The sequence below is a fragment of the Theropithecus gelada genome, chromosome 1 (assembly GCF_003255815.1).
Source record: "Theropithecus gelada isolate Dixy chromosome 1, Tgel_1.0, whole genome shotgun sequence".
Classification (NCBI taxonomy): Eukaryota; Metazoa; Chordata; class Mammalia; order Primates; family Cercopithecidae; genus Theropithecus; species Theropithecus gelada.
Window position 1 is genome coordinate 19,893,413 of NC_037668.1, and position 21,185 is coordinate 19,914,597.

The 21,185-nt window shown below is 44.9% G+C and overlaps 1 protein-coding gene across 3 annotated transcripts in view; it reads left to right on the top strand.

Annotated features, from left to right (window-relative positions):
- The first annotated feature begins 93 nt into the window (after positions 1 to 93).
- TDRD10 (tudor domain containing 10) overlaps positions 94 to 21,185 on the top strand; it is a 53,046-nt gene continuing 31,954 nt past the window's right edge. For 2 of the 3 annotated variants that reach the window (XM_025395610.1, XM_025395626.1), the window contains exons 1-2: positions 4,123 to 4,598; positions 5,913 to 5,971. In XM_025395610.1, coding sequence (XP_025251395.1) covers positions 4,496 to 4,598; positions 5,913 to 5,971 — 162 coding nt within the window. In that variant the 5' untranslated portion in view covers positions 4,123 to 4,495. Of the gene's footprint in view, positions 347 to 4,122; positions 4,599 to 5,912; positions 5,972 to 21,185 lie in introns of those variants that run through there. The other variant, XM_025395618.1, reaches the window with a different exon arrangement.

Consider the following 21,185-nt stretch of genomic DNA (forward strand, 5'->3'; position numbering starts at 1 on the left):
ACCCCCAGAAAGGAAGCCCCTTGGCCCGCACTGCGCTAGGCGCCCCTCGCCCACCTACTCCGCTGCACTCTTTCTGCAAACGTTATTTTTGGCGGTAGGGCAGAGGTTGCGGGCTGAGGGTCGGGCGCAGGGACAACGGTCGCCAGCTCCTGCGCTAGTTCCGTTACTCTCCCGCGGCACAAGGTCCTGGGCGCCGCGAGGCTCTTATCCCCGTGGCCGCTGGGGATTGGCTGCCGGCAAGCCCCGCCCCGTGCCCCCGGGCTCTGAGGGGGCGGAGCGCGGAGGGAGAAGGCGCGAAGGCTGGGCGTCGCGACCGCAGGTGGACGCGCGTGGCCCGCGAGACGAGGTATGACTTGTTCCCAGGTCCCGGGCTGCCGGGCGAGGGTTGGGAGGGAGGGGCGTCGGCAGGCAGCTATGGAAAACGCCCTCGTCCCGATGGACGGGGGAAAGGGGTCGCTGTACCCGCGGGGACGTCGCTCGCTCGCGCCGGGTGGGAGCGGCCCTCCTAGTCCTTATTTGTGCAGGCGGGGAGCGCCATGTGCAGAACTGTGGCCTCTTTATGGGAAAAGACGCCTGTGCCATTCCTCCGTCCCTTTGAAGCCCTTTAAAAACTTTCTGAGGCCAGGCGCGGTGGCTCACGACTGTAATCCCAGCACTTGGGAGGCCGAGGCCGGCAGATCACCTGAGGTCAAGAGTTCGAGCCCAGCCTGGCCAATATGGTGAAACCCGGTCTCTACTAAAAATACAAAAATTAGCTGGGCGTGGTGGTACGCGCCTATAGTTTCAGCTACTCAGGAGGCTGAGGCAGGAGAATCGCTTGAACCCGGGAGGCAGAGGTTGCAGTGAGCTAAGATCGTGTCATTGCACTCCAGCCTGGGCGACAGAGCGAGACTCTGTCTCAAAAGGCCAAAAAAAAAACTTTATGGTTTAGAAAACGAAATTTAAACTTAGTTTGCTGAACAGAAATCTTTTAGTTTAGCAAACTAAATGTGCTGCAGGAGCTGAGCAACACTGAGTCCTCATGTACAAGTCATGGAAACAGAATGATCCCGGCTGTGGACGGCCTCATTTGTGTGGGTGGTGGTTTGTGAGGTTGGAAAGCTGAAGAAATGCGTGCTCATACTGACCGTTCTTGAAAATGTGTATTGACATTTTTTTAAAGCTTTATTGAGATATAATTCACATACCATAAAATTCACCTGTTCTAAGTGTGCACCTCAAGTGTTTTCAGTATATTTGGTGTGTTTATAGTACAACCATCACAACAATCTAATTTTAGAACATCTCCATCACCCACAAGAGAGATCTCCTGTCAGTTAGCAGTCACTCCTCATTTCCCTCTCTGCCTCCCCAATCCTGGACAGCCACTAATCTACTTTCTGCCTTTACTGATTTGTCTATTCAGAGAGGTGGAATCATGGAATATGTGGCCTTCTTTCCCTTAGCATCATTTTTGAGATTCATCCAGGTTGTATAGCATGTATTACTACTTCATTCCTTTTACATCGCCAAATAATATTCTATTGTATTGCTATACCGCACTTCATTCATTCATCAGTTGATGGATATTTGGATTGTTTTCACTTTTTGGCTATTATAAGCAACACTACTATGAATGTTTGTGGAAAAGTCTTTGTGCGGACACGTATTTGAATTTCTCTTGAATAGTTACCCAGGAGTGGACTTGCTGGGTCATATGGTAATTCCCTGTCTAACTTTTTGAGAGCCTACTAAACTTTTCCAAAGTGGCTGCACCATTTTACATTCCTACCAGCATTAAGTTAAGGACATGTTTCTTCATGTCCTTAACACTTGTTAGAAATACAGGATGTTATCTGTATCTCTTGCTTTTAGCCACCCTGATTGATATGAAGTGTTATCATTGTGGTTTTGATTTGCACTTTCCTAATGGCCAAAGATGCAGAGCGTCTTTTCATGTGCTTATTGGCCATTTGTATATTTTTGGAGAAATATCTAGCAGATCCTTTGCTCACTTTTTAATCGGTTTATTTGTTGTCTTTGTTGGTGAGTCGTAAGAGCACCTTATATATTCTTTAGGTCTTTTTAAAAACACAAAGCCTGGCCAACATGATGAAACCTTGTCTCTACTAAAAACACAAAAATTAGCCGACGTGGTAGTGCGTGCCTGTAGTCCCAGCAATCTGGGAGGCTGAGGTGGGAGATCCGCTTGAACGTGGGAGGCAGAGATTGCAGTGAGCCAAGATCGCACCATTGCACTCCAGCCTGGGCGACACAAAAACAAAAAAACAAAAAGCAACAACAAAAAAAACTACGCAAATAGGATACTTCTCCAGACCAAACAATAGATTGGAAAGAAACTCAGCACTTTGGAATCATACGGTCATATGGTTTGGATTCACAACAAAAACAGGCTTCTCACATTTGTGAGCATGGGTACTAAGTGATCTTGGCCAGATACTAGGTCATCACCTCTGCACCTCCGGGACTTCATCTGTAACGTGGGTTAACAATGTCTCCCTCTTAGAGTTTGAGTGAGGATTAAATGAGAATGTGTATTAGCTGCTTAGCATAGTACCCGGCAGGCCCTTAAAGGCATCTTGGACAGATTTATGCTGGGCCTTGGCTTGGGAGGTCTCAGTGCCTGTTCTGTTCTAGAAGCCCATAGGCTTTTCCAGGGATTACCAGGAACTGGGACTAACATCCTTTATCTCTGATTTTGCCTACAAACCTCTCTCTCCATTTTTATCCATCCATACCTAAGTCTTTTAATTATCCGAACTACTTTTAGTTCTATTTAGAATTGTTTGCAGCTAAAATGGTTGTTCTCTCCTACAGCTGGGAATAATTTAGAGAAAAGAGTTACTGTTTTATTTTAAAATTTAATGTTTTAATTTATGTTTTCTGTAAAGTACAGGAAAAAAAAATCCCTTTAAAATGACTTTAACAGCCTTGTTATCTGTAGAAAGAGAACCAAGGCTTTGGAATCACAGGACTGAGTTACCTCAGTATCTTTTATAATTTTATAAAATCACCTGATATCCTTGAGCTTTGGTTTTCTCATTTGTAAAATGGGAAGATAATACTCACGGAATTGTAGGAAAGTGCCCGTGAAAACCATAAAAATAAACACAATAACTACCATTGAGTTCTTGATACCTGGCAAGTGCTTTAAGTGCAGTGTCTCAGTTCACTGCCATGATCTATGACATGGGTGTTTTGATTCTGATTTGACAGTTGAAATTTGCCCAAGGTCTCTGGACTGGACTCACAGGTGCATCTAACTCCAAAAGTTCTGTTATTTCCACAGGCCAGCCACTGTGCGGAGCTGTGTGTGGTTTTAAAGTTGCTCATGCTATCTGTATTCGTTTTCTATTTGCTTTCATAACAAAATACTACAACCTTAGTGGCTTAAACAACACAAATATTATCCCACAGTTCTGTAAGTCACAAGTCTGTCACACGTCTCAGTGGGCTAAAATCAACGTTTCGACAGGGCTGTGTTCCTTCTGGAGGCTTTAGTTGGAGAATCCATTTCCCTGCCTTTTCCAGCTTCTAGAGGCTGCCAGCATTCCTTGGCCTGCAGCCCCTTCCTCCATCTTCAAAGCCAACAACAGTAGTCCAGTCCTTCTCATATCACATCACTTTAACTTTGTTTCAGTTGTCACCTCTCTCTCTCTTTTTTTTTTTTTTGAGATGTTGTCTCACTCTGTCGCCCAGGCTGGAGTGCAGTGGCCCAATCTTGGCTCACTGAAACCTCTGCCTCCCGAGTTCAAGCAATTCTCCTGCCTCAGCCTCCTGAGTAGCTGGGATTACAGGTGCCTGTCACCACACCCAGCTAATTTTTGTATTTTTGGTAGAGACAGGTTTTCGCCATGTTGGCCAGGCTGGTCTCGAACTCCTGACCTCAGGTGATCCACCCGCCTTGGCCTCCCAAAGTGTTGGGATTACAAGCGTGAGCTACCGTGCCGGGCCTGTTTTGTCAGTTGATGGGCAACCTTAACTCTATCTGCAACCTTGCCATGAATCTAATATATTCACAGATTCTAAGGATTAGGATGTAGACCACTTTTGGTCGGGGGAGGGGGGCATTATTCTGCTTACCACAGTACCTATTCAGTGGTTACATGATGGTGAACTATCCTGGCATTCCTCTAACTGTGGCCGGTTGGCTTTGCAGGAGATCCTGTTGGAAAGCAACTGCAGCATGTAAGTCACTTCCTTTTGCTAATGAACAAGCCTTGCTCCATCCCCCAGCCTTCTCTTTCTCCCATTCCTGTCTCACCATGCCCCGGTCTTAAGACTGGCATCTCTTGCCAGTCAATCCTAACCCTAAGTATACTTTAACTGTTAGTGATTTAAAAGGTCTAGTGAAGGTCTTCCTGGCTTGGAACCTGATTCTGGGAGGAGGAAGGGAAGTCCTTGGTCAGGAAGGGGAATGGAGGTTTATGCAAGGCCCCTCTGATTATGCCTAGCACATGTTTCCTTTTGTCGGAGTCTGAGCTTGGGAGGCTCGATGCTGACACCTGTGTTTGACAGGTCCTGGAATAGTAGTGACCCCCAACTGTCTGCTAAACTGTTTGGGAAGAATGGAGTGTTGGAAGAGCAGAAATCTCCAGGTAAGTTAGGCTGGGGGATTTGCTGGTGCTGGAACTCTCATCCTACAACTTGGATCCCAGTTAATGGTTCCCAGTCTGCCCAGTTTCTGTTCAGTGTGAAACTTGGGATCTGCCTAAATTCTGCTTTTCCTCCAGTCAGCCACCATGTTTCCTGTCTCATAGTGGATGTGACGCCTGCCACTGCTGCGATGCAGACCCTTACTCCCTGGTGCACCTGCTGCACCTAATCCCGTGCTTCTGTTTCACTTGTGCCTTCTTCCAATTTTCCCTCTACCATCTCCAAAGTGATCTTTCTGAAACGGAGGTCTATTGACACCCCCTAACCGGTTACAGCCCTCACCCATATCACCCAGCCAGTGGAATAAACTGTGACTGCTGTGGTACAACCTTCTGTTATTTCATAGTTTGGCCTCACCTGCCTTTCTAGCCTCCTCTGTCACCACTCATTGCATGCAATGTGCAATCCACCTGGCACCTAGTCCTGGCTGTGAGCAGTTTCCCAAATGTGCTGAGCTTTTTCGTATCTCCATGTCCTGGCATGGGTTGTTCCCTCTGCCTGGATTCCCTTCAACCTCCCTCCTGCATTCCCCTGGGTCCCTGCATGCTCCCCACTGTCAGCTTAGTGTTAACTCGGGAAGCACAACCCCATGGGTCCTGAAACACTTCATAATTACTTCTCTGATTGCAAGCGCTGAATTCCTGGTGTGCCCATGGCTCTAGGTCCCTGCAGAGTGATCCCCTGCTGGGGGGAAGGCAGGGATATGCACGGCCAGCACTTATCATGGACCACTCCTTAATATTGATAAGTATTGCTGAATGATTGGGTACAGTATAGCCATTCAGTGTTCATGGGGGTTGGGGGATGTTTGTAGGGGTGTATGTGCATGGGAATATTTTAACATTGAAGAAAAAGTGAAGTCAGGTGCAGTGGCTCACGCCTGTAATCCCAGGACTTTGGGAGACTGAGGTAGGAGGATTGCTTGAGCACAGGAATTTGAGACCAGGCTGGGCAACATAGAGAGACCCTATCTCTACCAAAAAAAAAAAAAAAAAGCCAGTTATGGTGGCATGTGCCTGTAGTCCCAGTCACTTGTGAGGCTGAGGTGGGAGGATTGTGTAGACCTGGGAGGTCGAGGCTGTAGTGAGCCATGATCATACCACTGCACTCCAGCCTGGGTGACAGAGCATGACTCTGTCTCAAGAAAAAAAAAAAAGAAGAAAGAAAGAAATACAAAAAGTGACTTATGTGTTCTGACTCCTCTGAATCCTGTAACCGTATGTATGCCTGCCATTTAACGCTGTTTTTCTTCTTAGGTTTCAAGAAAAGAGAGACAGAGGTGTATGTTGGCAATCTTCCACTGGATATTTCTAAGGTATTCTTCACAATAGGCTGCTTATCTTCCTTGGCCTTCCCATATGACTTAGTAACCTGCCAGTGACTTAATTTCCCCAGTTTTTAAAGACGTTTGAGAGCTATGATAGTGCAGACAGTCACTGGTTGGTGACTAGGGTAACCAATGCATCACAGTTTGCCTCGGACTTTCCCAGTTTTAGCACTGAAATGCTAAACTGGCAACCCGGACAGTTAGTCCCACTCTTTATCCCTGTATACCTGGAGGGTTGGTCAGCCTTCTTGTCACTTTGGGTTGAGGCAGCTTCTTTTTAGGAAGGGACCTTGTTAGGGCTCAGCTGCTGATCCTTTGGTAATGGGGAGTAGTTGGTTTCAGCCAAAAAAAATGACACCTATTTGACTTTGAAATGAGCTGGTTAGGTCAGTGCTGTGTTAATGGGACTTAGAGAGTAGAATGTAAGCAATCGTATTTTTGACCCCAGGCACCTTACTGTCTATTTGGAGAGGCCAGACCAACAAACCTGAAATAATTATAAAACAATATAAGTGCTTAAATTTTGTAGTAAGTATATTTGAAATACAGATGAAAGGAGAATGAAAGTGTGATCTATTGAATTGAAGCACCGCCTGACTTTTTTTTTGGGCATCTACTACATGCAAAATATTGTGCCCCCAGTTTGTCATGCTTAAAGATAAACAGCCTAGTCCTTGCCCTCAAGGAGCTCAATCCTGGAAGAAGGATGAGAGAAACTAACCTTTGTGGATCCCCTGCAGCATGCCAGACATTTTTCACAATTTTCTTGTCTCCATTTTCCCTTGCTAACCAGTTCCACTCAATCATCTCCGCCCAGTTGTACTTTATTCCTTTACACTATTTACTATATTTTAACTGTCAGGCATGCTCTAGGAAGTAAGCTAAATGCTTTATTCATGTGATTTTATTAAATTATTATTGTAACTCTGGTTGGTGGTAATGCCCCCATCTTGGAGGTGAGACAGCCAAGGCTCTGAGAGGTCACGTCCCTCAGCTAAGTACACAGACCTAGTGAGTGGTCAGCCAGGAGTGGAATCCAGGTTCAGTTGCTCCCAAGTCCCATGTTCTTTGCTTTGTGCCAAATCATGTAACCGATAAGATATGGCAATAACTCACCAAATAAAAGATGGACCATTATGTTTTGTCTGACAGAGAGAAGAAAATGGTATTGGAGCATAGTAAGTCATTGTGATCCAATAAATGAAATCATGTTCAATCAAAGGGGCAGGCTGGGGGATTCTTGGCACCTGATAGATGAGCCTACTGGGGCTGGTTCTTCTCCCCCATTTTGGCAGGCTACTCCAACCTGTTACTTGACAGTGCAGTGGGCAGAGGAGCCCTACATGTGGGTCCTGCAGTGGTCGGGGGAGGTAAGATGCTGAGTAGTCCTGCCACCTCTCTCTTTCCCCCTACCCAGTAGACCCCATTCCAGAGCCCAGCACCTGGGGCTTGCTTGGCCATACTGTCCCACACCATGGTAAGGGAACGTTTCATCCTCATCCCCTTCACAGAAAGCAGCAGCCCTCCCCGTAGTGCCTTCTTTCGACTCAAACTTGGACCAGCCTCATAAGAGAGATTTGAGTTGTGCTTTAGAGAAGAAGTAGGGTTTTAAAAAGAAATTTCTAGACCAGGCTTGGTAGTTTACAGCTATAATCCCAGTACTTTGGGAGGCTGAGGCAGAAGGATCACTTGAGCCCAAGGAGTTCAAGACCAGCCTAGGCAACATAGTGAGACCACGTCTCTTAAAACAAAAAAAGAAAAGAGAAAAAGAAATTTCTAATGATAACATTAATGCCGTGTCAAGAACTGGGAAACGAGCCGAGTGTGGTAGTTCACACCTGTAATCCCAGCACTTTGGGAGGCCGAGGCGGGCGGATCACAAGGTCAGGAGATCAAGACCATCCTGGCTAACACGCTGAAACCCTGCCTCTACTAAAAATACAAAAAATTAGCCGGGCGTGGTGGTGGGCGCCTGTAGTCCCAGCTACTCAGGAGGCTGAGGCAGGAGAATGGCGTGAACCCGGCAGGTGAAGCTTGCAGTGAGTCAAGATTGTGCCACTGCACTCCAGCCTGGGCAACACAGTGAGACTCCATCTCAAAAAAACAAAAACAAAAACAAAAAAACTGAAACGTCTGAGATTTTACCCTGATTACAAACTAATAAATTGGCCTGCAGCAGTTTCCAAGTTTCTGGTAGAAGACACAGAATCTTGGGTCAGAGTTGAAAGATCATCTACTACAATAGCCAGTATTTTAAAAAAACTTTTCATGTAATTAACATTTTAAAGTCTGGGCATGGTGGCTCACGCCTGTAATCCCAGCACTTTGGGAGGCAGAGGCGGGCGGATCACCTGAGGTCAGGTGTTCAAGACCAGCCTGACCAACATGGAGAAACCCTGCCTCTACTAAAAATACAAAAATTAGCTGGGCGTGGTGGCACATGCCTGTAATCTCAGCTACTCGAGAGGTTAAGGCAGGAGAATCACTTGAACTCAGGAGGTGGAGGTTGCAGTGAGCTGAGATCACGTGCCATTGTGCTCCAGTCTGGGCAACAAGAGTAAGACCCTGTTTCAAAAAAAAAAAAAATTTAATTATAGATATTATTTACATATCTTAAAATTTACCATTAACTGTTTGTTTGTTTGTTTGTTTGTTTGAGACGGGGTCTCATTTTGTCACCCAGACTGGAATGCAGTGTTGCGGTCTCAGCTCACTGCAACCTCTGCCTTCAAGGCTCAAGCGATCCTAGCCTCATATGTAGCTGGGACCACAGGTGCGCACCACCATGCCTGGCTATGTTTTTGTAATTTTAGTAGAGATGGAGTCTTACCATGTTGCCCAGTCTGGAAAATTTGTTATTTAAAAATGTACAATTCAGGCCGGGTGTGGTGACTCATGCCTGTAATCCCAGCACTTTGGGAGGCCGAGGCGGGTGGATAACTTGACATCAGAAGTTTTAGAACAGCCTGGTCAACATAGTGAAACCCCATCTCTAGTAATAATACAAAAATTAGCCGGGCGCGGTGGCTCACACCTGTAATCCCAGCACTTTGGGAGGTTGAGGTGGGTGGATCACAAGGTCAGGAGTTTGAGACCAGCCTGGCCAACATGGTGAAACCCTGTCTCTACTAAAATATAAAAAATTAGCTGGGCATGGTGGCACGTGCCTGTAGTCCCAGCTACTCAAGAGGCTGAGGCAGGGAAATCACTTGAACCCGGGAGGTGGAGGTTGCTACGAGGCAAGATTGCCCCACTGGACTGCAGCCTGGCAACAGAGCGAGACTCCATTTCAAACAACAACAACAACAACAACAACAACAACAAAATTATCCAGGCATGGTGGCACATACCTGTAATCCCAGCTACTCAGGAGGTTGAGGCACAAGAATCGCTTGAACCCAGGAGACAGAGGGTGCAGTGAGACGAGATCGGGCCACTGCACTCCAGCCTGGGCGACAGAGTGAAACTGTGTCTCAAAAAAAAAAAAAAAAAGTACAATTCAGTTACTAGTATATTCACAAGATTGTGCAGCCATCAATCCTAATTTCTGAACATTTTCATCACCCCCAAAATAAACCTCATACCCATTAGCAGTCCTTCCCTTTCCCCCTTCCTCCTAGCTCCTGGTAACCACGAATCTACTTTCTGTCTCTTAAGGATTTCTTATTCTGGACATTTTATATCAATAGAATCATACAATGTGGAATTTTGTGTTTTCTTTCACTAAGCATGTTTTTGGGGTTCATTTGTGTTAGAGTGTCTTAGTATTTTGTTCCTTTTTTTTTTAGACAGAGTTTCGCTCTTGTTGCCCGGGCTGGAGTGCAGAGTGGCTGGATCTCAGTTCACTGCAACCTCTGACTCCCGGGTTCAAGAAGTTGTGCTTTACTCTCCCGAGTAGCTGGGATTGCAGGCATGTGCCACCACGCCTGGCTCAATTTGTATTTTTAGTAGAGATGGGGTTTCTCCATGATGGTCAGGCTGGTTTCGAACCCCTGACCTCAGGTGATCTGCCCGCCTCAGCCTCCCAAAGTGCTGGGATTACAGGCATGAGACACTGCACCCGGCGACTTTTTCCTCTTTTAAGGTGCATATCTTCTAGCTCTGTCCGCTGAGAGACCTTGGAGCTCTGATTACCCAATAGCAGTAACACACCTAGCCTATAGATTGTGTTCTTTTCCACTAAAGAGAACCAGGCCTTCTTAGAAAAATGACTGATTCCAGATCTGGAGCTGTTATGCCAGAAAGCTATCAAAGACTATTGAAATTTGAATGAAAAGACAGGAGGTTTTATTCAGAGGTGGTTTATTTAGAGGTGGTGTTCTTATTTCTTGGAGTTTGTGCTGAAGTGTTTGCATGTGAAGCAATGTGGTGTTTGAGATTTGTTTCGGAATAGCCTAGTGGCCGGGAGAGATGTTACAATGAAATGGGAATGGCCATGAATTGAGAATTGCTGAGGCTGCTGAGTAATAGGCATATAGGGATTTGTAATACTATTTTATCTGTTTTTATTCTGATTTGAAAGTTTCCAAACAAAAAGAAAAAGACACAAGAGCAAACAAAGAGGGTGTCCCATGCGCCAAAGACGGAGCAATTTGAGCATCAAGTACTACATTTGATTAAAATTCACCAATGATTTAAAAAGGCATTAATTTGTAATGGTATAAAGAAGGGAGAAATAACACTGGACACAACTAAAAATGGAAAGATAATGGTTCATTAACATGAAACTTGATAATTAAAGAGAAGGAAGAAGTATTTATCTTGTTTTTCCAACGCCAATGTAATAGCATTTTCAGAGCAAAAAAACCCTAGTGAATGAGAGAAAGTTCTTTACAGAAGAACTCTAGCTCATAAATGCAGAAGAAATGATAGAATTAAAAAATGACCATTGTGCAAAGCCCAGTAAGATACCTGTTTCAGACAGTGGTTATCTGAGCTTCCTTAATTCATCAGTTAAAGTATTGATGGGCACTTTTACAGTGGATGGATCAGGATGTTACCATTTGAACTTGCTAATTTTAGCCTCACTAAAAATGAGATAAACAGATATGAGCCCCCTAAAAAGTGATGCAAGATAAAGGCAACCACAGCATTTTAAAGTTCTACCAAAAAAAAAACACCTATACTAGTCAAGCTCTATGACAGATTTGTAGTCAAAAGGAAATATAGGGAATAGAAGACCAAAATAATGCCACTGAGATCCTCAGCAAGATGGCTGAATAGGAACAGCTCCAGCCTCCAGCTCCCAGCACGAGCGACACAGAAGACGCGTGATTTCTGCATTTTCAACTGAGGTACTGGGTCCATCTCACTGGGGAGTGCTGGACAATTGGTACTAGTCAGCTGGTGCAGCCCAACCAGCGAGAGCTGAAGCAGGGCGAGGCATTGCCTCACCTGGAAAGCGCGAGGGGGAAGAGAATCCCTTTTCCTAGCCAAGGGAAACTGAGACACACAACACCTGGAAAATCGGGTAACTCCCACCCTAATACTGTGCTTTACCAAGGGTCTTAGCAAACCAGCAGATTATATCCCACACCTGGCCCAGAGGGCCCCACGCCCACGGAGCCTCCCTCCTTGCTAGCACAGCAGTCTGAGATCTAACTGAAAGGCAGCAGTGAGGCTGGGGGAGGGGTGCCTGCCATTGCTGAGGCTTAAGTAGGTAAACAAAGCCGCCAGGAAGCTCAAGCTGGGTGGAGACCACCACAGGTCAAGGAGGCCTGCCAGCCTCTATAGACTCCACCTCTGGGGACAGGGCATAGCTAAACAAAAAGCAGAAACTTCTGCAGATGTAAATGACCCTGTCTGACAGCTTTGAAGAGAGCAGTGGGTCTCCCAGCTTGGAGGTTGAGATCTGAGAACGGACAGACTGCATGCTCAAGTGGGTCCCTGACCCTTGAGTAACCTAACTGGGAGACATCCCCCACTAGGTGCAGACTGACACCTCACACCTCACATGGCTGGGCACACCTCTGAAACGAAATTTCCAGAGCAAGAATCAGACAGCAACACTCGCTGTTCAGCAATATTCTACCTTCTGCAGCATCCTCTGCTGATACCCAGGCAAACAGGGTCTGGAGTGGACCTCAAGCAAACTCCAACAGACCTGCAGCTGAGTGTACTGACTGTTAGAAGGAAAACTAACAAATAGAAAGGACACCCACACCAAAACCCCATCAGTACGTCACCATCATCAAAGACCAAAGGCAGATAAAACCACAAAGATGGGGAAAAAGCAGGGCAGAAAAGCTGGAAATTAAAAAAATCAGAGTGCATCTCCCCCTCCAAAGGAATGCAGCTCATTGCCAGCAACGGATCAAAGCTGGACGGAGAATGACTTTGATGAGTTGAGAGAAGAAGGCTTCAGTCAATCAAACTCAAAGCTAAAGGAGGAACTACATACTCAGCACAAAGAAACTAAAAATCTTGAAAAAGGAATGGAAGAATGGATAACTAGAATAATCAATGCAGAGAAGGCCATAAATGAACTGATAGAGATAAAAACCATGACACGAGAATTATGTGACAAATGCACAAGCTTCAGTAACCGACTCGATCAATTGGAAGAAAGTATCAATAACTGAAGATCAAATGAATGAAATGAAGTGAGAAGAGAAGTCTAGAGAAAAAAGAGGAAAAAGAAATGAACAAAGCCTCCAAGAAATATGGGATTATGTGAAAAGACCAAATCTGCATCTGATTGGTGTGCCTGAAAGTGAGGGGGAAAATGGAACCAAGTTGGAAAACACTCTTCAGGATATCATCCAGGAGAACTTCCCCAACCTAGTAAGGCTGGCCAACATTCAAATTCAGGAAATACAGAGAACGCCACAAAGATACTCCTTTCCCAGTTATGCACCAAGGCACATAATTGTCAGATTCACCAAAATTGAAATGAAGGAAAAAATGTTAAGGGCAGCCAGAGAGAAAGGTCGGGTTACCCACAAAGGGAAGACCATCAGACTAACAGCGGATCTCTCAGCAGAAACTCTACAAGCCAGAAGAGAGTGGGGGCCAATATTCAACATTCTTAAAGAAAAGAATTTTCAACCCAGAATTTCATATCCAGCCAAACTAAGCTTCCTAAGTGAAGGAGAAATAAAATCCTTTACAGACAAGCAAATGCTTAGAGATTTTGTCACCACCAAGCCTGCCCTACAAGAGATCCTGAAGGAAGCACTAAACATGGAAAGGAACAACTGGTACCAGCCATTGCAAAAACATGCCAAAATGTAAAGACCATTGATGCTAGGAAGAAACTGCATCAACTAACGAGCAGAATAACCAGCTAATATCACAATGACAGGATCAAGTTCACACATAACAATATTAACCTTAAATGTAAATGGACTAAATGGTCCAATTAAAAGATACAGTCTGGCAAATTGGATAAAGAGTCAAGACCCGTCAGTTTGCTGTATTCAGGAGACCCATCTCACATGCAGAGACACACATAGGCTCAAAATAAAGGGATGGAGGAAGATTACCAAGCAAATGGAAAACAAAAGGCAGGGGTTGCAATCCTAGTCTCTGATAAAACAGACTTTAAACCAACAAAGATCAAAAGAGACAAAGAAGGCCATTACATAATGGTAAAGCGATCAATTCAACAGGAAGAGCTAACTATCCTAAATATATATGCACCCAATACAGGAGCACCCAGATTCATAAAGCAAGTCCTTAGAGACTTACAAAGGGACTTAGACTCCCATACAATAATAATGGGGGACTTCAACACTCCACTGTCAACATTAGACAGATCAACGAGACAAAGTTAACAAGGATATTCAGGAATTGAACTCATCTCTGCACCAAGCAGACCTAATAGACATCTACAGAACTCTCCACCCCAAATCAATAGAATATACATTCTTCTCAGCACTACATCGCAATTATTCCAAAATTGACCACATAGTTGGAAGTAAAGCACTCCTCAGCAAATGTGAAAGAACAGAAAGTATAACAAACTGTCTCTCAGACAACAGTGCAATCAAACTAGAACGCAGGACTAAGAAACTCAATCAAAACCGCTCAACTACATGGAAACTGAACAACCTGCTCCTGAATGACTACTGGGTACATAACGAAATGAAGGCAGAAATAAAGATGTTCTTTGAAACCAATGAGAACAAAGATACAACATACCAGAATCTCTGGGACACATTTAAAGCGTGTGTAGAGGGAAATTTATAGCCCTAAATGCCCACAAGAGAAAGCTGGAAAGATCTAAAATTGACATCTTAACATCACAATTAAAAGAACTAGAGAAGTAAGAGCAAATACATTCAAAAGCTAGCAGAAGGCAAGAAATAACTAAGATCAGAGCAGAACTGAAGGAGATAGAGACACAAAAAACCCTCCAAAAAATCAATGAATCCAGGAGTTTGTTTTTGAAAAGATCAACAAAATTGATAGACTGTTAGCAAGCCTAATAAAGAAGAAAAGAGAGAAGAATCAAATAGATGCAATAAAAAATGATAAAGGGGATATCACCACCAACCCCACAGAAATACAAACTACCATCAGAGAATACTATAAACACCTCTATGCAAATAAACTAGAAAACCTAGAAGAAATGGATAATTTCCTGGACACACTCTCCCAAGACTAAACCAGGAATAAGTTGAATCCCTGAATAGACCAATAACAGGCTCTGAAATTGAAGCAATAATTAATAGCCTACCAACCAAAAAAAGTCCAGGACCAGATGGATTCACAGCTGAATTCTACCAGAGGTACAAGGAGGAGCTGGTATCATTCCTTCTGAAACTATTCCAATCAATAGGAAAAGAGGGAATCCTCCCTAACTCATTTTATGAGGCCAACATCATCCTGATACCAAAGCCTGGCAGAGACACAACAAAAAAAGAGAATTTTAGACCAATATTCCCTGATGAACATCGATGCAAAAATCCTCAATCAAATAATGGCAAACCGAATCCAGCAGCACATCAAAAAGCTTATCCACCATGATCAAGAGGGCTTCATCCCTGGGATTCAAGGCAGGTTCAACATACGCAAATCAATAAACATAATCCAGCATATAAATAGAACCAAAGACAAAAACCACATGATTATCTCAATAGATGCAGAAAAGGCCTTTGATAAAATTAAACAGCCCTTCATGCTAAAAACTCTCAATAAATTCGGTATTGATGGAATGTATCTCAAAATAATAAGAGTTATTTATGACAGACCCACAGCCAATATCATACTGAATGGGCAAAAACTGGAAGCATTCCCTTTGAAAACCTGCACAAGACAGGGATGCTCTCTCTCACCACTCCTATTCAAAATAGTGTTGGAAGTTCTGGCCAGGGCAATCAGGCAAGAGAAAGAAATCAAGGGTATTCAGTTAGGAAAAGAAGAAGTCAAATTGTCCCTGTTTGCAGATGACATGATTGTATATTTAGAAAACCCCATCGTCAGGCCGGGCACGGTGGCTCAAGCCTGTAATCCCAGCACTTTGGGAGGCCGAGACGGGTGGATCACAAGGTCAGGAGATCGAGACCATCCTGGCTAACCTGGTGAAACCCTGTCTCTACTAAAAAATACAAAAACCTAGCCGGGTGAGGTGGCAGGCACCTGTAATCCCAGCTACTCGGGAGGCTGAGGCAGGAGAATGGCGTAAACCCGCGAGGCGGAGGTGGCAGTGAGCTGAGATCCGGCCACTGCACTCTAGCCTGGGCGATAGAGCGAGACTCCGTCTCAACAAAAAAAAAAAAAAAAAAAAAAGAAAACCCCATCGTCTCAGCTCAAAATCTCCTTAAGCTGATAAGCTACTTCAGCGAAGTCTCAGGATACAAAATCAATGTGCAAAAATCAGAAGCATTCTTATACACCAGTAACAGACAGAGAGCGAGCCAAATCATGAATGAACTCCCATTCACGATAGCTTCAAAGAGAAAAAATACCTAGGAATCCAAATTACAAGGGATGTGAAGGACCTCTTCAAGGAGAACTACAAACCACTGCTCAGTGCAATAAAAGAGGACACAAACAAATGGAAGAACATACCATGCTCATGGATAGGAAGAATCAATATTGTGAAAATGGCCATACCGTCCAAGGTAATTTATAGATTCAATGCCATCCCCATCAAGCTACCAATGACTTTCTTCACAGAATTGGAAAAAACTGCTTTAGTGTTCATATGGAACCAAAAAAGAGCCCGCATTGCCAAGACAGTCCAAAGTCAAAAGAACAAAGCTGGAGGCATCATGCTACCTGACTTCAAACTATACTACAAGGCTACAGTAACCAAAACAGCACGGTACTGGTACCAAAACAGAGATATAGACCAATGGAACAGAATAGAGTCCTCAGAAATAATACCACACATGGCCGGGCGCGGTGGCTCAAGCCTGTAATCCCAGCACTTTGGGAGGCCGAGACGGGCGGATCACGAGGTCAGGAGATCGAGACTATCCTGGCTAACACAGTGAAACCCCGTCTCTACTAAAAAATACAAAAAAAACTTAGCCGGGCGAGGTGGCAGGCGCCTGTAGTCCCAGCTACTCGGGAGGCTGAGGCAGGAGAATGGCGTGAACCCGGGAGGCGGAGCTTGCAGTGAGCTGAGATCCGGCCACTGCACTCCAGCCTGGGTGACAGAGCGAGACTCCGTCTCAAAAAAAAAAAAAAAAAAAGAAATAATACCACACATCTACAGCCATCTGATCTTTGACAAACCTGACAAAAACAAGAAACAGGGAAAGGATTCCCTATTTAATAAATGGTGCTGGGAAAATTGGCTAGCCATAAGCAGAAAGCTGAAACTGGATCCTTTTCTTACTCCTTATATGAAAATTAATTCAAGATAGATTAGAGACTTAAATGTTAGACCTAATACCATAAAAACTCTAGAAGAAAACCTAGGTAATACCATTCAGGACATAGGCATGGGCAAGGACTTCATGTCTAAAACACCAAAAGCAAAGGCAACAAAAGCCAAAATTGACAAATGGGATCTAATTAAACTAAAGAGCTTCTGCACAGCAAAAGAAACTATCATCAGAGTGAACAGGAAACCTACAGAATGGGAGAAAATTTTTGCAATCTACTCATCTGACAAAGGGCTAATATCCAGAACCTACAAAGAACTTAAACAAATTTACAAGAAAAAAACAACCCCATCAAAAAGTGGGCAAAGGATATGAACAGACATTTCTCAAAAGAAAACATTCATACAACCAACAGACACATGAAAAAATGCTCATCACCACTGGCCATCAGAGAAATGCAAATCAAAACCACAATGAGATACCATCTCACACCAGTTAGAATGGCGATCATTAAAAAGTCAGGCAACAACAGGTGCTGGAGAGGATGTGGAGAAATAGGAACACTTTTACACTGTTGGTGGGATTGTAAACTAGTTCAACCATTGTGGAAAATAGTATGGCGGTTCCTCAAGGATCTAGAACTAGAAATACCATATGACCCAGCCATCCCATTACTGGGTATATACCCAAAGGATTATAAATCGTGCTGCTGTAAAGACACATGCACACGTATGTTTATTGTGGCACTATTCACAATAGCAAAGACTTGGAATCAACCCAAATGTCCATCAGTGACAGACTGGATTAAGAAAATGTGGCACATATACACCATGGAATACTATGCAGCCATAAAAAAGGATGAGTTTGTGTCTTTTGTAGGGACATGGATGCAGCTGGAAACCATCATTCTTAGCAAACTATCGCAAGAACAGAAAACCAAACACCGCATATTCTCACTCATAGGTGGGAATTGAACATTGAGATCACTTAGACATGGGAAGGGGAACATCACACACTGGGGCCTATTGTGGGGAGGGGGGAGGGGGGAGGGATGGCACTGGGAGTTATACCTGATGTAAATGACAAGTTGAAGGGTGCTGACGAGTTGATGGGTGCAGCACACCAACATGGCACATGTATACATATGTAACAAACCTGCACATTGTGCACATGTACTCTAGAACTTAAAGTATAATAATTAAAGAAAAAAGAAAACCTAAAAATAAAAAAATAACAATGCCGCCATAAAGCAGTAGCACTCTTGTCTATAGAACAGCTGACCTGATTTCCAGAACAAGTCAGTCGTGGAAAAATTGAAGTAGATCTGATAGAGATTTAAGGAGATTTGAAAGAGACTTAGGGGCTGGGTGTGGTGGCTTGTGCCTGTAATCCCAGCACTTTGGGAGGCCAAGACAGGTCACCCTGACCAATATGGTGAAACCCCATCTCTACTAAAAATACAAAAATTAGCCAGACATGGTGGTGGGTGCCTATAATTCCAGCTACTCGGGAGGCTGAGACAGGAGAATTGTTTGAACTTGGGAGGCAGAGGTTGCAGCGAGCTGAGGTCGCGCCACTGCATTCCAGCCTGGGTGACAGAGCAAGATTCTGTCTCAAAAATAAAATAAAATAGAAGAGACTTAGAAATGACAGTGAAATACAATGATTAGCCTTTGTCTTGATCCTGTTTTGGACAAAACAACCACAAAAAGACATTTCTGAGACAATTGGTGAGGTTTACTTGTTGATAGTAAGACATTACTGTGTTTCTTAGCTTGATAATGGTGTGTCTAGTGAGAAAATGCCTCTTTGAGGAGTAGGCTAAAGTATTTAAGGGTGAGATGACAGAATGCCTGGGATTCTCTAAGACACTGGTGAATAAGGGGTGGAGAGACGGGAAACACACGGAATGGGGGTGCTGGTTGAAGCATGGTGATGGGCTTGTGGGAGTTTATTGTACTCTCTACTTCTGTGTATGTTTGGAATTATTTCATAACAAAAAGTTACCTACATTCAGAACCTGGCACCTGTTGTCACGCCACTGCTTGCACCCCGGCCAACCCACTGCTGTCCCATCTAGATTACTGCCAGGGATCTTAGTTCATTTGTCTTTTTTTTTTTTTTTGAGACAGGGTCTTGCTCTGTTACCCAGGCTAGAATGCAGTGGTGCAGTTATGGCTCACTGCAGCCTTGAGCGCCTGGGCCCAAGCAAGCCTTCTACCTCGGCCTCCCATGTAGCTGGTACCACAGGAACACATCACCATACCCGGCTTTTTTATTTATTTATGTATTTATTTTTTTGAGACGAAGCCTTACTCTGTTGCCCAGGCTGGAGTACAGCGGCGTGATCTCGGCTCACTGCAACCTCTGCCTCTCGGATTCAAGCGATTTTCCTGCCTCAGCCTCCTGTGTAGCTGGGGTTACAGGCGTGCACTACCACGCCTGGCTAATTTTTGTGTTTTTAGTAGAGGGCTTCTAAAAATGGGGCTTCACCAGGTTGGCCAGGCTGGTCTCGAACACCTGACCTCAAATGATCCGCCCACCTTGGCTTCCCAGAGTGCTGGGATTATAGGAGTGAGCCACCGCGCTCAGCCTCTGGCTAATTTTTATGATGGGATTTCGCCGTGTTGCTCAGGTTGGTCTCAAACTCCTGGGCTCAAGTGATCTGCCTGCCTCGGCCTCCCAAAGTGCTGAGATTACAGAGATGAGCCACCACACCCAGCCCGCTCTTCTTGCTTCTGCCTTGCTCCCCTGCAGTCTAATCTTAACATAGCAGCCAGAGTGACCCCATAAAGTGGCAAGCAGGTCTTGGCCCCGCTCCACTTAGAAGCCTCCAGTGGCTTCCCTTCTTATTTAGTAAGAGCAGAGTCCCTTGTGGTCTTGCGTGAACCACTCCCTGTGCCTGCCTCACTCCTGCCTTCTTCCTTGTTTGCTCCACAGCAGCTTCTCTGGCCTTGCTCAGCCCAGAACCTGCCGTAGGGCCTTGCACCTGCAGTTTCCTCTGCTCACTGCTCTGCTTCGGAGGTGGCCTTCTCAGAGGCCCTCCCTGGCTCTTCTCCCTCAGTTGCAGCCCCCATTCTTCCTGTCCTTCCTGCTCTATGTCTCCTTAATACTTTCCACCATTGAACTCACCACACCTGCTACTTACTCCTCTTATTTTTTTATTTTTTGAGATGGAATTTCGCTCTTGTCACCCAGGCTGGAATGCAATGGTGCGATCTTGACTCACTGCCACCTCTGCCTCCTTAAGTGATTCTCCTGCCTCAGCCTCCCGAGTAGCTGGGATTACAGGCACCCACCACCACACCCAGTTAATTTTTGTATTTTTTTAGTAAAGATGGGATTTCACCTTGTTGGCCAGGCTGATCTCAAACTCCTGACCTCAGGTGATCTGCCTGCCTCAGCCTCCAAAAGTGCTGGGATTACAGGCGTGAGCCACCATGCCCTGCCACCTGCTACTTACTCCTCTTAGTGATGATCTCTTCCCCATAAAAGATGAGCCCAGGAGGGCTCTGCTTTCTGCACCTAACACATTTCTAGCACAGAGTGGGCACCTAATAAGTATCTATTGAATGAAAGAGTAAGAGGAAGTGAAGATAGCGTTGATGATTTTTTCAAGGATTTTAGTTAAAAAGAAGAGTAGGGAGATAGAGTAGTAGCTGGAGGGGTGTAAGTGGTCTGAGATGTTATGTGTAATAAGTATTAACATGGCGAATTCGTATGCTCATCCAATGGAGAGGGAAACTGATGCTGGAAAGAGAGGAGCTGATTTAGCGGCAGAGGCCTCGAGAAGGTGGGAAGGAAGGGATCGGGGCAGGGAGAGGTCTTCCACGTAGAGGGATGAGTACAGATGCGGGGGTGGTGGGAGAATGAAAGTTCCCCTTTGGTTGCTTCTCTTAGTGAAATAAAAATCAGGGTTCTCTGCTGAATAGAAAGGATGTGCAAAGTGTGTACGGTAGTTTTTTCTGGGAGAATGGGGGTCTGATGATGAGGAATAGGTAGTAGGAATGCCATGAAGTACTGGACACCAGGTAGTGATTGCAGTGACAGACCCAGGCACCTAAGCTGGTTAGTGAGCACAGCACGGGGCCAGGAGCATTGCATGGTGGCTCATGCCTGTCATCCCAGCCCTTTGGGAGGCCCAGGTAGGTGGATTGCTTGAGGTTAGGAGTTTCGGATTAGCCTGAGCAACATGACAAAACCCCGTGTCTATGAAAAATACAGAAATAAGCCAGGCCTGGTGGCTCATGCCTGTAATCTCAGCTACTTGGGAGGTTAAGGTAGGAGGTTGGCTTGAGCCTGGGAGGCAGAGGCTGTAGTGAGCCAAGATCATGTCACTGCACTCCAGCCTGGGCAACAGAGCCAGACCCTGACTTAAAAAAAAAAGCACAGCAAGAACATTGTAGGTTCGGGTGGGGCAGGAC